Genomic DNA, 14669 nt, shown 5'->3' on the forward strand with positions numbered 1-14669 from the left:
TACTCAGTAGAGACAGTGAATTTTTTTGTGATTATCAATTTTGTGATGCACATGGCCTGCACATATGATCTGCAATTTTTAGTGCACATGTGTCGGATTGCACTTAGGAATATGGCGGACGTATAAAAGCTTAACAGAAATTCAAATTTAAGAACCTGTCCTATCATAGCTCTATTGTGTACACTTCACAACATGGCGGTGAATCATATGACCTACATCAAAGGTGCCGATGAGCGCTTCTGTGTATGATTATATTGTGGTATTAGTTTTTACGAAAATACATTTCAAACAACTGGTGCGAATAGAAGAAAGATGTTGAGTCAATTACAGTAAATTTTTACGGGAAGCTACGAATAAAATAGAGTCCTATATATGAGAAAAGCGACATTCATCCTTACTACCTTCTCTAGCACATTGTATAATAAAACCAGGATATCAATCATAAAACTTTTTTTTTTAGAATGAAAAGTGAAAAGGAAAAAATTTCTCCATTAACTTCAATAGTTAAAATTTTCACTTTTTACTTTTTATCTTAGAGATTGATACCCAAGTGAAACGTTGCGCATAACGGCGATAACATACTGGAAACAACGAGAAATAACCAATAACTAGAAACAACCAATCAAATTTGGATTCAAATTACTCTTAGGCACAATTTCAACTCACTTAACTCTTAATTGAGATTTAACTTATTTCTCATTTCTCTTCAATTTTTAGCATTAGAAACAGATGAGGAATAAGTTAAACCTCGATTAAGAGTTAACCATGAGTTGTAAAATTGGGCCTTAAGGCTTAAACACAATAGGCACAAGGAATAACGAGCTGTCCAATCAGAGCTCAGAGATATAATATCGAATTTACACACCACGGCCCCTATTCTTGAAAATTATCGTATACAAAAAATTAGGGAAATACTACAGTATACGTTACATATACTATAACATTTCTCTAGTTTTTCGTATAGGATACTTTTTAAGAATAAAGGCCCTGAACTCTACTGCGCAGGAATGTTAGATCTTGTATTTTTACACAGAGGCAATTTACAGCAGAACAGCGAGACCAATCACTATCATAGAAAAGAAAGCAGAGTAATGACTGCAGAGACTGTGATTGATCGCGCTGTTCCGTTCCGCTGTAAATTTCCGCTCATGAGACGCCGGCTTTAAGGTTACTTGCATCATGAATGGAGCTAATTAACTTGAGTGAGCTAAACATAGCGATGTGAAACAGGTTACCTCGAATATGGTGTAAAAATACAAGATCTAACGTTCCTGCAAATGCGTAGTAAAGAGTTCAGAACCTTTATTCTTGAGATGCCGGCCTAAGACGTGAACTTAAGCCAATGAGCCAATCAGGATAGATTGCTTTGATCTACGTAATCTTACGAAAATAGAAATAGCAGTAAACTTATCCATAAAGTAAATTTTAATCGGTTGAAATTTTTCTTATGATTACTGTACACTAGACGCGATGAGCGATGAACAGCGCACGATATCCAATAAAAGCTCTGCTTTCTTTCACGTGCGACACAAAGCAAAACTCTCATTGGATATCGCTTATCACTCGCTTATCGCGTCCAATATGCAGTAGACATTAATAAAGATAAGTTTACTGCTACTTCTATTTCCTGTATGTGCAGCTTTGTAAAAGAAATGCGATTAGATAATTTTCTTTACGCATATGTTTATGCGGCTATGCAAATTTGTGTGGATATATCATAAGACGGAAGCACACTCTTGCAATACGTGTTATGTAAGAAACTCCCCGCTTAAGGATATATCTGCACAACTTGTATAGTCGCATAAAGAAAATTATCCAATCGCATTTCTCCTACAAAGACACACATAAAATGTGATTGAATGATTTTCTTTATGCATACATTTATGCGGCTATGCAAGTTGCATAGATATATCCTGATAGCTTCCCTATGCCTATTTCTCTAAATTTTTTCAATTCTATCCAATCTAATTTTATACTATTGCTTTTTGCACTGTTAGGACAAGATTGTTCTGATTGGCTATAATCAAATCGCTATTGCACATACCTCAAATTATTTCACTTTCTTCTGCCACCAGGATTATAATTTGAAGTCTCGAGAACCATTCGAACAAAGTCTCTTCTTGTCTCGGGTGTTGCATTATCTCGAATATATTTTTGAAAAGCGTTGTCGACTTCGACAATGCCATTGCATTATATTATTTGAAATCTCTTCACATGATGGAAATATACAAAAATCATTGCGCATAATGACGGCATTGAGGATGAGGCTTAAAATTTCGACCAATCAGTTGTTACCCAAGCGGAGATGCTTATAATTTTATTTTTTACGTTAGAAACAATTTAATTTCAATGTAATTTTTGAAATTAATGGAAATAGTAGTCATTATCATGCGTAACCTTAAAATTGTCATCATCTTTGAAACAAGTCTTCAACTTGGATTTCAATCGCAACTCTTGATCTTTAGGGAATGAGAAGTATTCACATTCTTATTAAACACATAATTTGTATGACTTTTACATTTTTTTACGAAACAATTTGGCATTCGACACTTTATTGACACTTCTAAGGCTGCGTCCCGTTTCACGCCATGAATGCGCATGCTGCATTATTTATCCTTGTTATTCATCGAATGTTAAATAGGGATAAATGCGCATATGCGCATCATGCGTGAAACGCAGCCTATGACGATACGATACGTACGACGGCAATACGCAGCAACACTCAGAGTCGGCCATACTGAATTTTGCATCTTGGGTAAAAGCTGATTGGTTCATTGCTCCCCACTATTTTTGAACGATTGCGCATCCACCGGATGATTCACCTTGTATATTTCCATCATGTCTCTTTATTTCTCTTGTGTGGCGCGGAAGTGTCGTAGCTGCAAGCGTGTTTGAGGCGGCGCCTCGCCATTTTCATTTGAATTACATCATCTTTCTTTATTATGCCCGGTTCGAAGAAATCGGTGCCTTGTATTCAATTTATCTTAATTTATATTTCGAAGGAACATCAATGGCCAAATCTAGTTCGGCGCGAGGAATCCAATTAAAGGAAATGAAGAAGATTATAGTTTGAATTGTTCTGAATACACTTATTGAATGCACTCTCTGCACCCAGCGGGAGTCCCCTCATTCATAAAACATAACTGCAAATAACACCGAGAGGATAAAGATGCACACTGGATAAGATTACGGATATTGTGTATATTATATATATAGCTTATCAGCATTTTGCAACTATTGAATTCTTTAGAGTAATACGTGACTTTCGTTTTATCACGATAACTTGTATGAACGGTAAATATCCTATATATTAATGTAAAAAACTTGTTACTTAAGCAAATTGTGTAAAAAGAGCATTAGTTTAATTATTTAGAGATATTTTTCATATTTCGATGTGAAATTTGTGGTTATTTGCATTAAATGCTCGCAAATTCTCTTGTGATTGTTGATTATGTATTTGTGCAGAATTAGAAAACGTTTTAATATTATTCTTATTTTTTCTGTATTTATAAAATTGTTTTTTAGGTGTAATACTTGTATTTAGCAATTTTTACGAATATATATATTTTCATCATGCAGAAGAAAAATAAGCCCGAGAATCTTATGTAAGAAAAATTTATGTTTATTTATGATATTAACAATATATTTTTATTTAATATATTTTTTAATTAAAGTAATTAAAAAATGTAACTTTTATATACAACGTGAAGTAACATATAATCAAGGATGACACGTTATTTATAATGCTGTTATTTTTTTGTAATAATGATTTAGTAATTTACAATTTATAATTTTTCTTAATAGTAACAATAATGCTAAAGTTGGAACAGTCATTTTTTGAAAATAAAACTTATTCTTTTTAACGAAAAACTAAGATAACAAATATTTTCAAAAATTCTCAATTCTGATGTTATTATTATTATAAAAAATTGTAATGTCATTACCAAATTCTTATTATAAAAAGGTAATGATAACAATAATAGTGTTACAAGTAACATGCTATATAACACATAATGTGAGCAGTTTATAATATCTTCATATTACATATTAATGTTTTACATATTTATCTTTGTACAAAAGAAATATTTACTTTTAATTCATTATTTAAGTTATTTAATGTGCCATTAAATTTTTTAGGACATGTACAGCACCTGCAGTAGCACAAATACTATCGTTACCAGAAATTAATTTCCCATATGATTTAGAGTGTGCATTAAAAAATATATATCTAGGACAGAGTTCTAGTCACTGCTCAGATTTATGTAATAATTACATAAGATGCATTGAAAGTTTGCCGAATGTACAAAGGATAACAGAGCTTAATTATTTAATCATATTAAAAATATGCTTGTATCTAATACAATTTGAACTAGATCTTGAAATGAAAAAATACACATTGTTAAATTATGCAATTGAGAGATATGATTCAGAAAACAATTTTATTATCAACATGACATCTTTAAATATTGAGCCTTCTAAGCTAATTAGACCAGGTGATATTGCAATTTTTCGTGAAACTACAAATAAAGCTCGTACAAGCAGTTCTATTAGAGCTAAAATCATAAACATATTAAAAAATAAAGTTACAGTAAAGCCCCCCCATCCTGAGTAAGTTTAATACTTTTTTTATTATGGATTAATATTCTTTCTACTTTAATATATTTCATCTATACTTATTGAGATAAAATATTACTGTTTCTTTTTTCTATATTTTTTTTATGTTTTTATTCTCCAAGGAACACAGTATTGCAATGCATTACCAAGTTATCTTGAATTTATTTAGAATACTTTCTATGAATGATATTCTTTTATTCAGAATTTTTTATATGAAAAGACAAGATCAAAGAATCAAATTTAGCCTTTTGCTTGACATTACTTTAAAAAACTTTAACGTCTGCATGTTTTAATTTGGAAATATATTTAGTCTTTATAATAATGTAATATATTAGTATAATAATGATAGAATTAATTTCATATATTAATTTTTTTGTTATTTAGACTGGCAAAAATATTGAGAGACAAAGAAAAAAGATTTAATATTAATTTTCAAAGCAAACATTGGCCATTAAGATGCTGTCATTATGTATTAATGATAATAAATGAATGTAATTGGCGTGAAATTATATATCCACAATTGAAGACAAATTGTACAGATATGGAATTGTAAGTTTTAAAATAAAATGTTTTATTATTTGGAACTATATTGTTATCATGACTATAAATATGTGTTGTATAGTGATATTGAATGGATAAATACTAATATAAAAGAGAATAAACGACAAAAGCAAGCAGTGATGAAGATATTAAATAATACAGCGCGTCCTGCACCTTATATAATTTTTGGCCCCCCAGGTACTGGAAAGACTGCGACATTGGTTGAGGCTATATGTCAGGTAATTTCTTAGATTTAACGTCTAATAAAATGATTTTTTATTTTTTTTTCTATTTTTTAATTCTTTGATTAATTAATAGATTGTGAGACAATATCCAACGAAAAATATATTGGTATGCACACTATCTAATGCAGCAGCTGATGAAATCACCAAAAGATTAATTAAAAATATTCCAATAAACTTGATATATCGAATGTATGCCCCATCTAGAGAATGGTAAAATTTTATTTTTATATAAGTTTCTTGATTTTTTTTCCTTTTCTTTTATTATGTAGAGATCTAACATAAATGATATCACACAAAAAATTTTATATCTTTAAATATCATTTTCATTTCTAATCAATTCTGTTTAATTGTGACAAATTTTATAAAATATGATAAAAATCACATAAATATATAAAATGAATTTTGTTCATTGAAAAATAGGTCGTCTGTGGACAAAGAGATCCGACCATGTGCGAATTTTGTTGGAGACACTACAATTTTTTTGTCGAAAGATGTACTGCTATTGAAAAAAATTATTATTTCAACATTATCATCATCCATAAGGTATGTTTGATGTATTATTCAGTATTCTTTTCATCTTTTGTGCATGTGTATATTATTTTAAACATTGGTCTAAATTTTTATTTTTAATAGCAATTTTTGTATGATTAAATAAAATTAATCATTTTTATATATGAATTTTTATATATGATTTTTATATATTATTTAGATGTAATATTTTATAATTAAATTGATATTATTAAATTAAATTTTTAAAAGATATACAGGGTGAAACATCTAAAACAAAACAATGGAATATTTCGAAAATTAAACACGATAGGGAAAAATATTTCAAATAAAAGTTATGATTCAAAGGAGACAAATGATGATGAAATCATTTTTTTTTTAAATTGATTTTTCAAGGTCACATGGAGGTCACCTCCATTTTTTTAAATGAAATGATATGATTTTTTTTTATATAATATGATTCCTCTAATTATTCTGCATATAAAAGTATTAAGATAATGTATCAAAAAACCAATAGTTTAGAGATATTTTATACTTTATTCTAACATGTATTGACATAAAATGTCAAATAACTCGTAAACTATTAATTTTTTTATAATCATACCTTAATACTTTTATTGTATCTTAATAATTTAATAAGATGAATTAAAACACGTAGTTGCTTTAAAAAAATATGTATGCAAAATGGATACTTTTTAAACTACTATGTGTTTTTTTTTCACCAATTCATCTCATTATTCTGTTCATAAAAGTATTAAGGTACGATTATAAAAAAATTAAATTTACAAGTTATTTAATATTTTATATCAAAATGTGCCACAATAAAGTATAACATATCTCGTAAACTATTGGTTTGTTTTATATCATTACCTCAATACTTTCATATATAGAATAATTAGAGGAACCACATTGTGTAAAAAAATATACCATTTTTCATTAAAAAAAAATGGATATCTTCATGAGGAAAAATCGATTTTTTTTTTAATAATTTCATTATTTGTCCCCCTTTGAATCATATAACTTTTGTTTGAAACATTTTTCCCTATCGTATTTAATTTTCGAGATCCAGTTTTGTTTGTGTCTCACCTTGTATAATATCTCATACTATTTATTATAGATTGATTGATGAAAATTTCCGGAAGAATCATTTTTCTTACATAATTATTGACGAGGCAAGTCAAGCAACTGAACCAGATATGTTAATTCCTCTCGCAATAACAAATCAAGCTGAAGATGAAGAGATCGGATTTCAAGCACAAATTGTTATCGCAGGCGATCCTTATCAATTAGGACCTGTAATTCGTTGCAGGAGAATTGAGCGTTTGCTCGGTAAGTTTTTTTCTATTGATAATAAATGGTATTACCATTTATGCCATATAATCTATATTGCATTTTTTTAACTATTATTATTATTCTAACAGGAAGATCCATGTTAGAAAGATTAATGAATGATTGTGATCCGTATAAAATGCAGGATGGAAAATATAATCCGAACTACATAACAAAATTAATTAAAAATTATCGTAGTCACGAAAATCTTTTATATATGTCAAATAAATTATTTTATAACGACGAATTGAAGTTCTGTGGAGGAGCTAATACGCAAATGGCATTAAACTGGTCGCAGTTGCCCAATAAAAAATTTCCCATGATATTTCAAGAAGTATTAGGCACAGAACAAAGATGTGAATCTCTAAGGTTGATATATATTTAACTATATAAGTATTATTGCAATTGTCTTAAAGCAGGATTTAAGACTTCTGAGTAGTCATTGCGACCATATTAATTCTTAGTCTTTATTTATAAATGGCATGCAAGAAACTTCAACATTTCATTTCCTATTTATAATGTCACAATCCAATACAATCATAGAGACTATTCAGAAGTCTTCATTTTTTATAATTAGGGCAACTGTCCCTCTTAGTGTGCTTTAAGTCAAAATTTGCTCATTATTGAATTAATTATTAAATATTATATTATAAATATTATATTATAGCTTGATTTTTATTTACTTGAATCAATATTAGTTCTTCAGTTATTTCAGTTTTTAAAATATTTTTTAATCTAAAAAAAAAGTTAATGTTTTATAATAAATATATTAATAATTTTTGTAATAAAGACAATATTTTTGTCCTTGTTACTGTGTCCTTCCAAAAAGAGGCCTTATTAATGTATCTATTTGTACTTATATTTGATTCATTTTAATATAGAGTTATTAAAATAGATAATAGATGTATGCTAATTGTTTAAGTTAATATTGCATAAATCATTATTTTAATTACAATTTCAATGTATACTCGTAACACAACGCTCTCAGTTCCAATACAGAGCATCCTAATAGGAATCAGCTTAAAATCTTGTAATATTACTCGATTTTATATAAATTCGTTTAAATATATATCTTTCGAAAAATGTTTGTTGTATTAATGATTAAAAAATAGAATATTGTCTTTGGTATCATATGCGTTAATAATTTAACTTAATAAAAAAATATATCTTTTTTTTTGTGCTAATTTTCTTTATGTTCTTTATTTTCTTATTTAAGTACAAAGGCACTAATAGATATGGACATAGTAATATGGACAGTTATCCTAGTTTATCTGAGAAATTTTAAATAGAGTATATCGAAAAAATCAAAAGTATGAATTTGAGATTATATTTGAATTAGAGAGATTGCGGAAAAATTGTGGAATCTTAATACTAACATGTATAAAAGATCAGTTCGATCGGATTTTTACTATCCTCGAGCCTCATCGAGTACATAATTTTACTTAAAATTTCGAAACTTTAAAGATTGATTAGCGATAGTAAAAATTATTTGATCAAATTGATCTTTTCTCTTTCCGAAGTGAATTTCCGACTTGTAAACTTTTTTATATACTTATTAATAACCAAAGTTCCACAACTCTTCCACAATCTTTCTATTTTAAATTCACACTTGATTTTGTATAATTATCTATTTTATATTAGGTGTAGTAAAAAGAAATCCATTATTTTTGTATGAAATTGAATGGAAAAATAATGGATTTTTTTACTACACCTAATACTTATATACCTTTATGTTTACTTGATATTGTATAAACATATTTGCAGTGTCTATAACACAGCCGAAGTACTGTCGGTATTAATATACATAGATATACTGATGAATACCAAATTTAAGACACACGCGATAACACAGAAGGATATTGGGATCATAACGCCTTTTACACGACAACAGCTGCACATTAAACATTACTTGACAGCTATGAATTATAAAGATATAACTGTGGGAACAGTTGAAACATTTCAAGGACAAGAACGAAATGTGATAATATTATCGACGGCACGATCAAAACTCTTCAAACACGATAGCGAAGAGCACATTGGTTTCTTGTCCAATCCAAAGGTATGTTATTGATTTCATGTACTATCAAATTAGAGCATTAATAGTTATAGAAGTAATAATCATGAGAGATGAGTGACACCATTATGTCTGAACTTACTCAGTCATCTAGATTTAAAAAGTTATTCTGTAAATTAATATTTTTTATTACGAATTTTTTCCATATATGTGGGATGCGAGAACTCGCGACTTGTCAGTTACGAATCCGTTGCTCTCACACGAAGTCACACGACATCCCAACAGTTGTTATAATTTCATTTTATGTCATATTTGTTGTGCATATACTAATATTATATATTTATATAAACCAATTTTACATATAAAACAGAAGAAATGTTTATATACCAATTACTTGTAGATAATATATGAGTTTCTATTTTAATGGGGTTACGATTCACTTCCTATGCTAATAATTTAATCAACTTTCAAAACTATACATAAATGAATCAAGATCAGATTTGAGATCAATAATAAGTAATTGTTGGCTTACATAAAGCCATACATCATCCTAAATTTTATAAAATTATACATAATTTTATAAAAATTATTTTATGTTCTATTATATATATAATATAAAAAATTATATACATTCTTTGCAGAGATTTAATGTTGCTTTAACACGTGCAAAAGCACTTACTATAATAATAGGAAATCCAAATATACTATGCAAAAACGAACATTGGAAACTATTATGGGACTATTGTAAAGAGCACAATGGATATATTCCGTTTAAACAGTTACCGTTAAAAAAGAACTGTAAAATAGCAAAATTAATGGGCAATCTTCAAACTTATTCATGTAATGATAGCGGTACATCAACAAACTTAATCGTTACCGAGCAGAAAGAAAAAAGAAAAACGGAAGCATTATTTGATGTACTTGTACGTAAAATGGAAAGCTTGACTTTAAGGATTGATTAAAAATAACGATTGATGTAGATTTTTAATGGGCATTGATTGCACATTTCGAATGCAAAATGTATTGTACATTTAACTGTTTGAAATATCATTGTTTTTAATTGTTGCATTATTTTTAATTAATTATTAAAAATAAAGGCTTAAAGTTACTAAAAAAAGGAGTTATTTTAAGTATGAAACAGTTAAATATTATTGTTTTTAATTGTTGCCTTTATTCTTAATAATTAATTTAAACGGCATATTTATATTATTATGTATAAAATAAAGTACTCTGCACAATGGTGGAACTATCTCGAACTTCTTTTTTTGGTAATGTAAAGTCTTTATTCTTAATAATTAATTTAAACGACATATTTATTTTATTAAGTAAATTAAGTATTCTGCGTATAAAATCTCTATTGCTCGTGTGTCTGAGCGTGATGCGCACAGATATATGAAAGAAGTCGCCAAGCTCGGATACAAGCAACAGAGATTTTACACACAGAATACTTAATTTACTTAATAAAATAAATATGTCGTTTAAATTAATTATTAAGAATAAAGACTTTGTTCGAAAAAAAAGTTCAAAATAATTCCATCATTGTCTTCAAATAATTTAAAATAATTTAAAGTATTGAAAAATGTCAGTATTATGAAGTTTTAAAGTTAAATATGACTTAATATGTATACATCTCCGATATAATAATTGTTTTATAAGTCAACTATATTAGATATGTCTTTTTGGCATTATCAATGCTTCCAAGCACTTATAGCATTAAAATGGATCGTAGTCATACATTTAAGTGAAATATTTTCTTTAAAATAGATATTTTCGGAAGCATTATAATAAGTATGCTCATATCAAATATTTAATTAAAATAATTAAAATATTTAATTAAAAATAAATTATAAAATATTTTTACAAGTATAGAACTATAGGAATGTAATTAATGTATAATAATTATTACCATAATAATTTTATAGTAGAGTTTTATATATGATTTTTTTATATATCGATTATGTAATTTGAAAATGAAGTGTGTAAAAAATTCTTGATCTTTTTAATCATGAATACGTATATGGTTTTAACTATAAATTATTAAATTGTTTCAATATATATTTTAGAGGTAAGCAAGTTTTAAAAGAAAGTTTGTATTGTGATATTATAAGTGTTTTAACCAAAAATAAATGTATGTATTAATCGATCAAAATAAAGACAAACTTTTTTTGTAAAAAACTATTTATTTTTTTCACATGGCAATGATTCAAAGACATGTATCACTTATCATTGTTCATCGGCAGGGTATTGTACATTTCGCTCTAAAAAAAGCCTATTTTACTCGAGTAGCAGTTTAGCCTCATTCCCATTAATTTTCTTATCGATACCGTGCTGAACTGCGAACTCGTATTTTACGCTGGCGAATAAGATATCCGTCAGAAGGAAGATTTGTGCTATGGCGAACGCCAGTGTTACTCCAAAGTAAAAATTGGCGTTCGCTGACCTAGAATAGATCCACTGATGCCACACAGTTGGGGCAAAGACCGTGCAAAACAGTAAAAAACAACCTACAATGAATCCTTGTTGCATATCTAAAAAAAAACGTATTAGAATAATTCGCACCGTTCTCAATAATACAATAAGAATATCATGAATTAAACTCACGTTGGAACAAATGTTTCCACAGCGGCAGTAGAGATATATAGAAACCCACGTCTCCGATGCATGGATAAGATTTGAATATGGCAGCTATCGCCAGGTAGGAAAATGCCAGTAACATTGGATCACGTCGCAACCGTAGCGCTAGAGGGACTATGTACAATAAACTGACATTTATCTGAAAAGATGCGATGAAAAGCCATCTGAAATGCTCGAACATTTCTGTGAAGAAGTACCAATACAGTCCGATATTCGGACGTAAGTCCGGAACAGTTAGAATGAAACCAATGGTACTCCATAAGAAAGACCAGCTTCCCATGATACAATAAGAAACAGCAAATAGGATTGCCAGGATGCTCGTAAATACAATTAGCATCGTAACAATACTGATTTTTCTGTTCTTCGCCGTAGTAGCGACGTAAATAGTTGCCGGTACCATAAGTGACATGGGGTAGAGTCCTTGCAATGTTAATAACGCTATCGTTGCGCAACTCCAAAGCACAGAGCGTCTCGTCATTGACACCAGCACGATTGAGTAAAGTAGATTAGTAAAAACCGTAGTTGTTAGGCCAATGCAGTTTAGTATTATATATGGATTAAATAGATATGCTGTGGAAACGTACAGAGCAGACGTGTTGGGAACATCTTTACTAAGCTCCTTCTCATCCTTTTCCTCTTTCTTTTTCATTGTCTGTAATTTAAGTTGAAATAAGTACCACTTTTATCAAAAAGATTTTAAACTAGACAAATTTAAATTCCAATATTGTACTGACCAATTCAAATGCGTAATGTTTTGCTGCATGAGCGAGGCACAGGGCAGTCGTTAAGTCAACGACAACAAATAGTAGAAATAATGCCCATTGAGGTAAGTATTCCTGCATCAGAGTGAACACATATAAGCCAATTGGAGTCTCGTGAAATAGATCTCCCTCGTATGGGTCTATGCCAAATTTATGCAGATAAACTCCTTCGGTTACTGAAAATTCAAAAACATATTAAGTTTCATGATTATGAAACTGATCTGTTCCTAATTAATTAAAACAATATTTAATCCTCAAAATCTAATCTGATACAATTATTGACGCTGTGTCCTATTTAATTTATGTTGATACTAATTAATTTCAAGAAATCAAAAACGAATAACTTGTATAAAAATATAACTTGTATAAAAAAGAATTTATTGAAAACTTATTTTAATAATAATAATTCAAACTTGCAAATATAATGTAAAGAAAATTGAATTGTTTGACATTTTTGTATAAAACTATAATTACTTCAATAGTACAAGATACAAGAATTAAAAATTAGTAGTAATAAATTCAAATATAATGTATTTTTATTATTTTATTATTTTTATGAATTTTTATATATTTAAATATTTTTATTATCTATTAACATTACTTCAGAGAAAGTTGAATTAGTTTTACTCTACTATCAGAATATTTATTATTCAAATGATCACTATGTACTTAGTGGATCCGATAGACACGCTCCAGAAAGAGTTAAATAATAGAAAATAAATATCAACAATTCTGAGGGTGTTAATATTTTAATTTAAAATAGAAAAGCAGTCGAACATAATCGCAAACAAAACTATGCTCCTATGATTGAAGGATGTACCGAAGCATGATCCGACTAACCTCTCTTCCAGGAGTTTAAGGCAGTCGACACCTCGACACGGTTACCGATGATCTTTTGGTACTCGGAGTTCATTATCAGCAATCTGATGGTACCGGCTAGCGCGAAATTCGACAACCACTTTCTTGACATGATCCCTTATCTTTCTGTTCCCACTACCACAATCGATTCATTTGTCCCGCTCGCGGAGACGTAACCTCTCGTAACACCGGTGTCCAGGATATTTACCAACGAGAATAACGATGAAGTACCGTTATTGATAAACTGAAAGTTCCTGCGGATCTTTCCTGATTCGGTCGTCACTTAATCCGCACGATACGTTTTACGCATCTACTTCAATTATCGCGTAGAGATCATGCTGTAAATGTGAAGAAATCAAGACGCCGCGCCGTCTACAGCATTCACTGGTGTTCACATATCGGTGATATGACACTCCCGAATATCTTGATACATGCACTTGTACATACATACATATACACAGCCGCGTTCAGCAGAATGTTTATTTTACAACAGTTGGAAATTTTCTTCGCTGTGGTTGAAATAGAAAATATTTCCTTCTAGAATTAAAAGTATTAATCTAATCAACACGAAGAAAATTTCCAACAACTTGCAAAATAAACATATTATATTTGTGGAATGCGATCAATAAAACTTTGCACTTATTCATAATTATGAATATATTACATATTATTATATTATCAAAAAGAATTGCCGCGATTTTGATGGAACTTTAATTTACTTACTTTAGATATGAAGTACTTTAATGCTTATTGTCAATTATCGTTAAATGCCACTTACAAGTGTATTCTCATCGAGATTGATAGAAATCATATAAATTTTGATCTTGTCAATTGAATAAATTTAATAATAAATTATGGAACTGCATATGTATATGAGATGCAAAAACTACGCAATATCAACATAACTGAAATTATATTATTTATCCTAAAATTAATCAATTTTTATAAATAAATTTGCTAAATATTATTCCTAGAAACTTAATGAGAAACTAGCATTACTATATAAAAAAATTTTGAAATTTTTTATATAAAAAGCATTCTAATAATTGTATATGTATTTTTCACATTTATTGATGCATATATTTGATGATTTTTTAAAATCAATTTTATTAATATAATATAATTTTATAAATTTCCTAAAATTTTTTTAAAAGAAATTATTATAGA

General features: G+C 28.7%; 2 protein-coding genes across 2 annotated transcripts; one reads left to right on the forward strand and one right to left on the reverse strand.

Moving 5' to 3' along the window:
- The first annotated feature begins 3168 nt into the window (after positions 1-3168).
- Positions 3169-10211, forward strand: LOC108692887 (putative helicase MOV-10). Its single transcript, XM_018201439.1, has 11 exons — positions 3169-3294; positions 3526-3605; positions 4138-4608; positions 4999-5163; positions 5237-5393; positions 5473-5609; positions 5820-5942; positions 7024-7235; positions 7328-7604; positions 9000-9294; positions 9891-10211. The coding sequence occupies exons 2-11, from the start codon at positions 3574-3576 to the stop codon at positions 10209-10211; spliced, it is 2190 nt and encodes a 729-aa protein (XP_018056928.1). The 5' UTR covers positions 3169-3294; positions 3526-3573.
- Positions 10212-11489: 1278 nt separating this feature from the next.
- On the reverse strand, positions 11490-13869 carry LOC108692888 (phosphatidylinositol glycan anchor biosynthesis class U protein). Its single transcript, XM_018201441.1, has 4 exons — positions 13485-13869; positions 12618-12820; positions 11851-12535; positions 11490-11777 (listed from the first exon to the last, which is right to left on the reverse strand). The coding sequence occupies exons 1-4, from the start codon at positions 13612-13614 to the stop codon at positions 11524-11526; spliced, it is 1272 nt and encodes a 423-aa protein (XP_018056930.1). The 5' UTR covers positions 13615-13869; the 3' UTR covers positions 11490-11523.
- Between the last annotated feature and the right edge of the window lie 800 nt (positions 13870-14669).

Source organism: Atta colombica, unplaced genomic scaffold (genome assembly GCF_001594045.1).
Source record: "Atta colombica isolate Treedump-2 unplaced genomic scaffold, Acol1.0 scaffold83, whole genome shotgun sequence".
In the NCBI taxonomy this organism is placed as follows: domain Eukaryota; kingdom Metazoa; phylum Arthropoda; class Insecta; order Hymenoptera; family Formicidae; genus Atta; species Atta colombica.

Bases quoted from the DNA above. Each gene is read 5' to 3' on its own strand.
- LOC108692887 (XM_018201439.1), top strand. From the start codon at position 3,574: ATGCAGAAGAAAAATAAGCCCGAGAATCTTAT. The intron at 7,236-7,327 runs GTAAGTTTTTTT...TTATTCTAACAG, and splicing joins GAGAATTGAGCGTTTGCTCG to GAAGATCCATGTTAGAAAGA. The intron at 9,295-9,890 runs GTATGTTATTGA...CATTCTTTGCAG, and splicing joins GTTTCTTGTCCAATCCAAAG to AGATTTAATGTTGCTTTAAC.
- LOC108692888 (XM_018201441.1), bottom strand. From the start codon at position 13,614: ATGTCAAGAAAGTGGTTGTCGAATTTCGCGCTAGCCGGTACCATCAGA. The intron at 12,821-13,484 runs GTTAGTCGGATC...TTGAATTTTCAG, and splicing joins CTTAAACTCCTGGAAGAGAG to TAACCGAAGGAGTTTATCTG. The intron at 11,778-11,850 runs GTGAGTTTAATT...GTTTTTTTTTAG, and splicing joins GTGGAAACATTTGTTCCAAC to ATATGCAACAAGGATTCATT.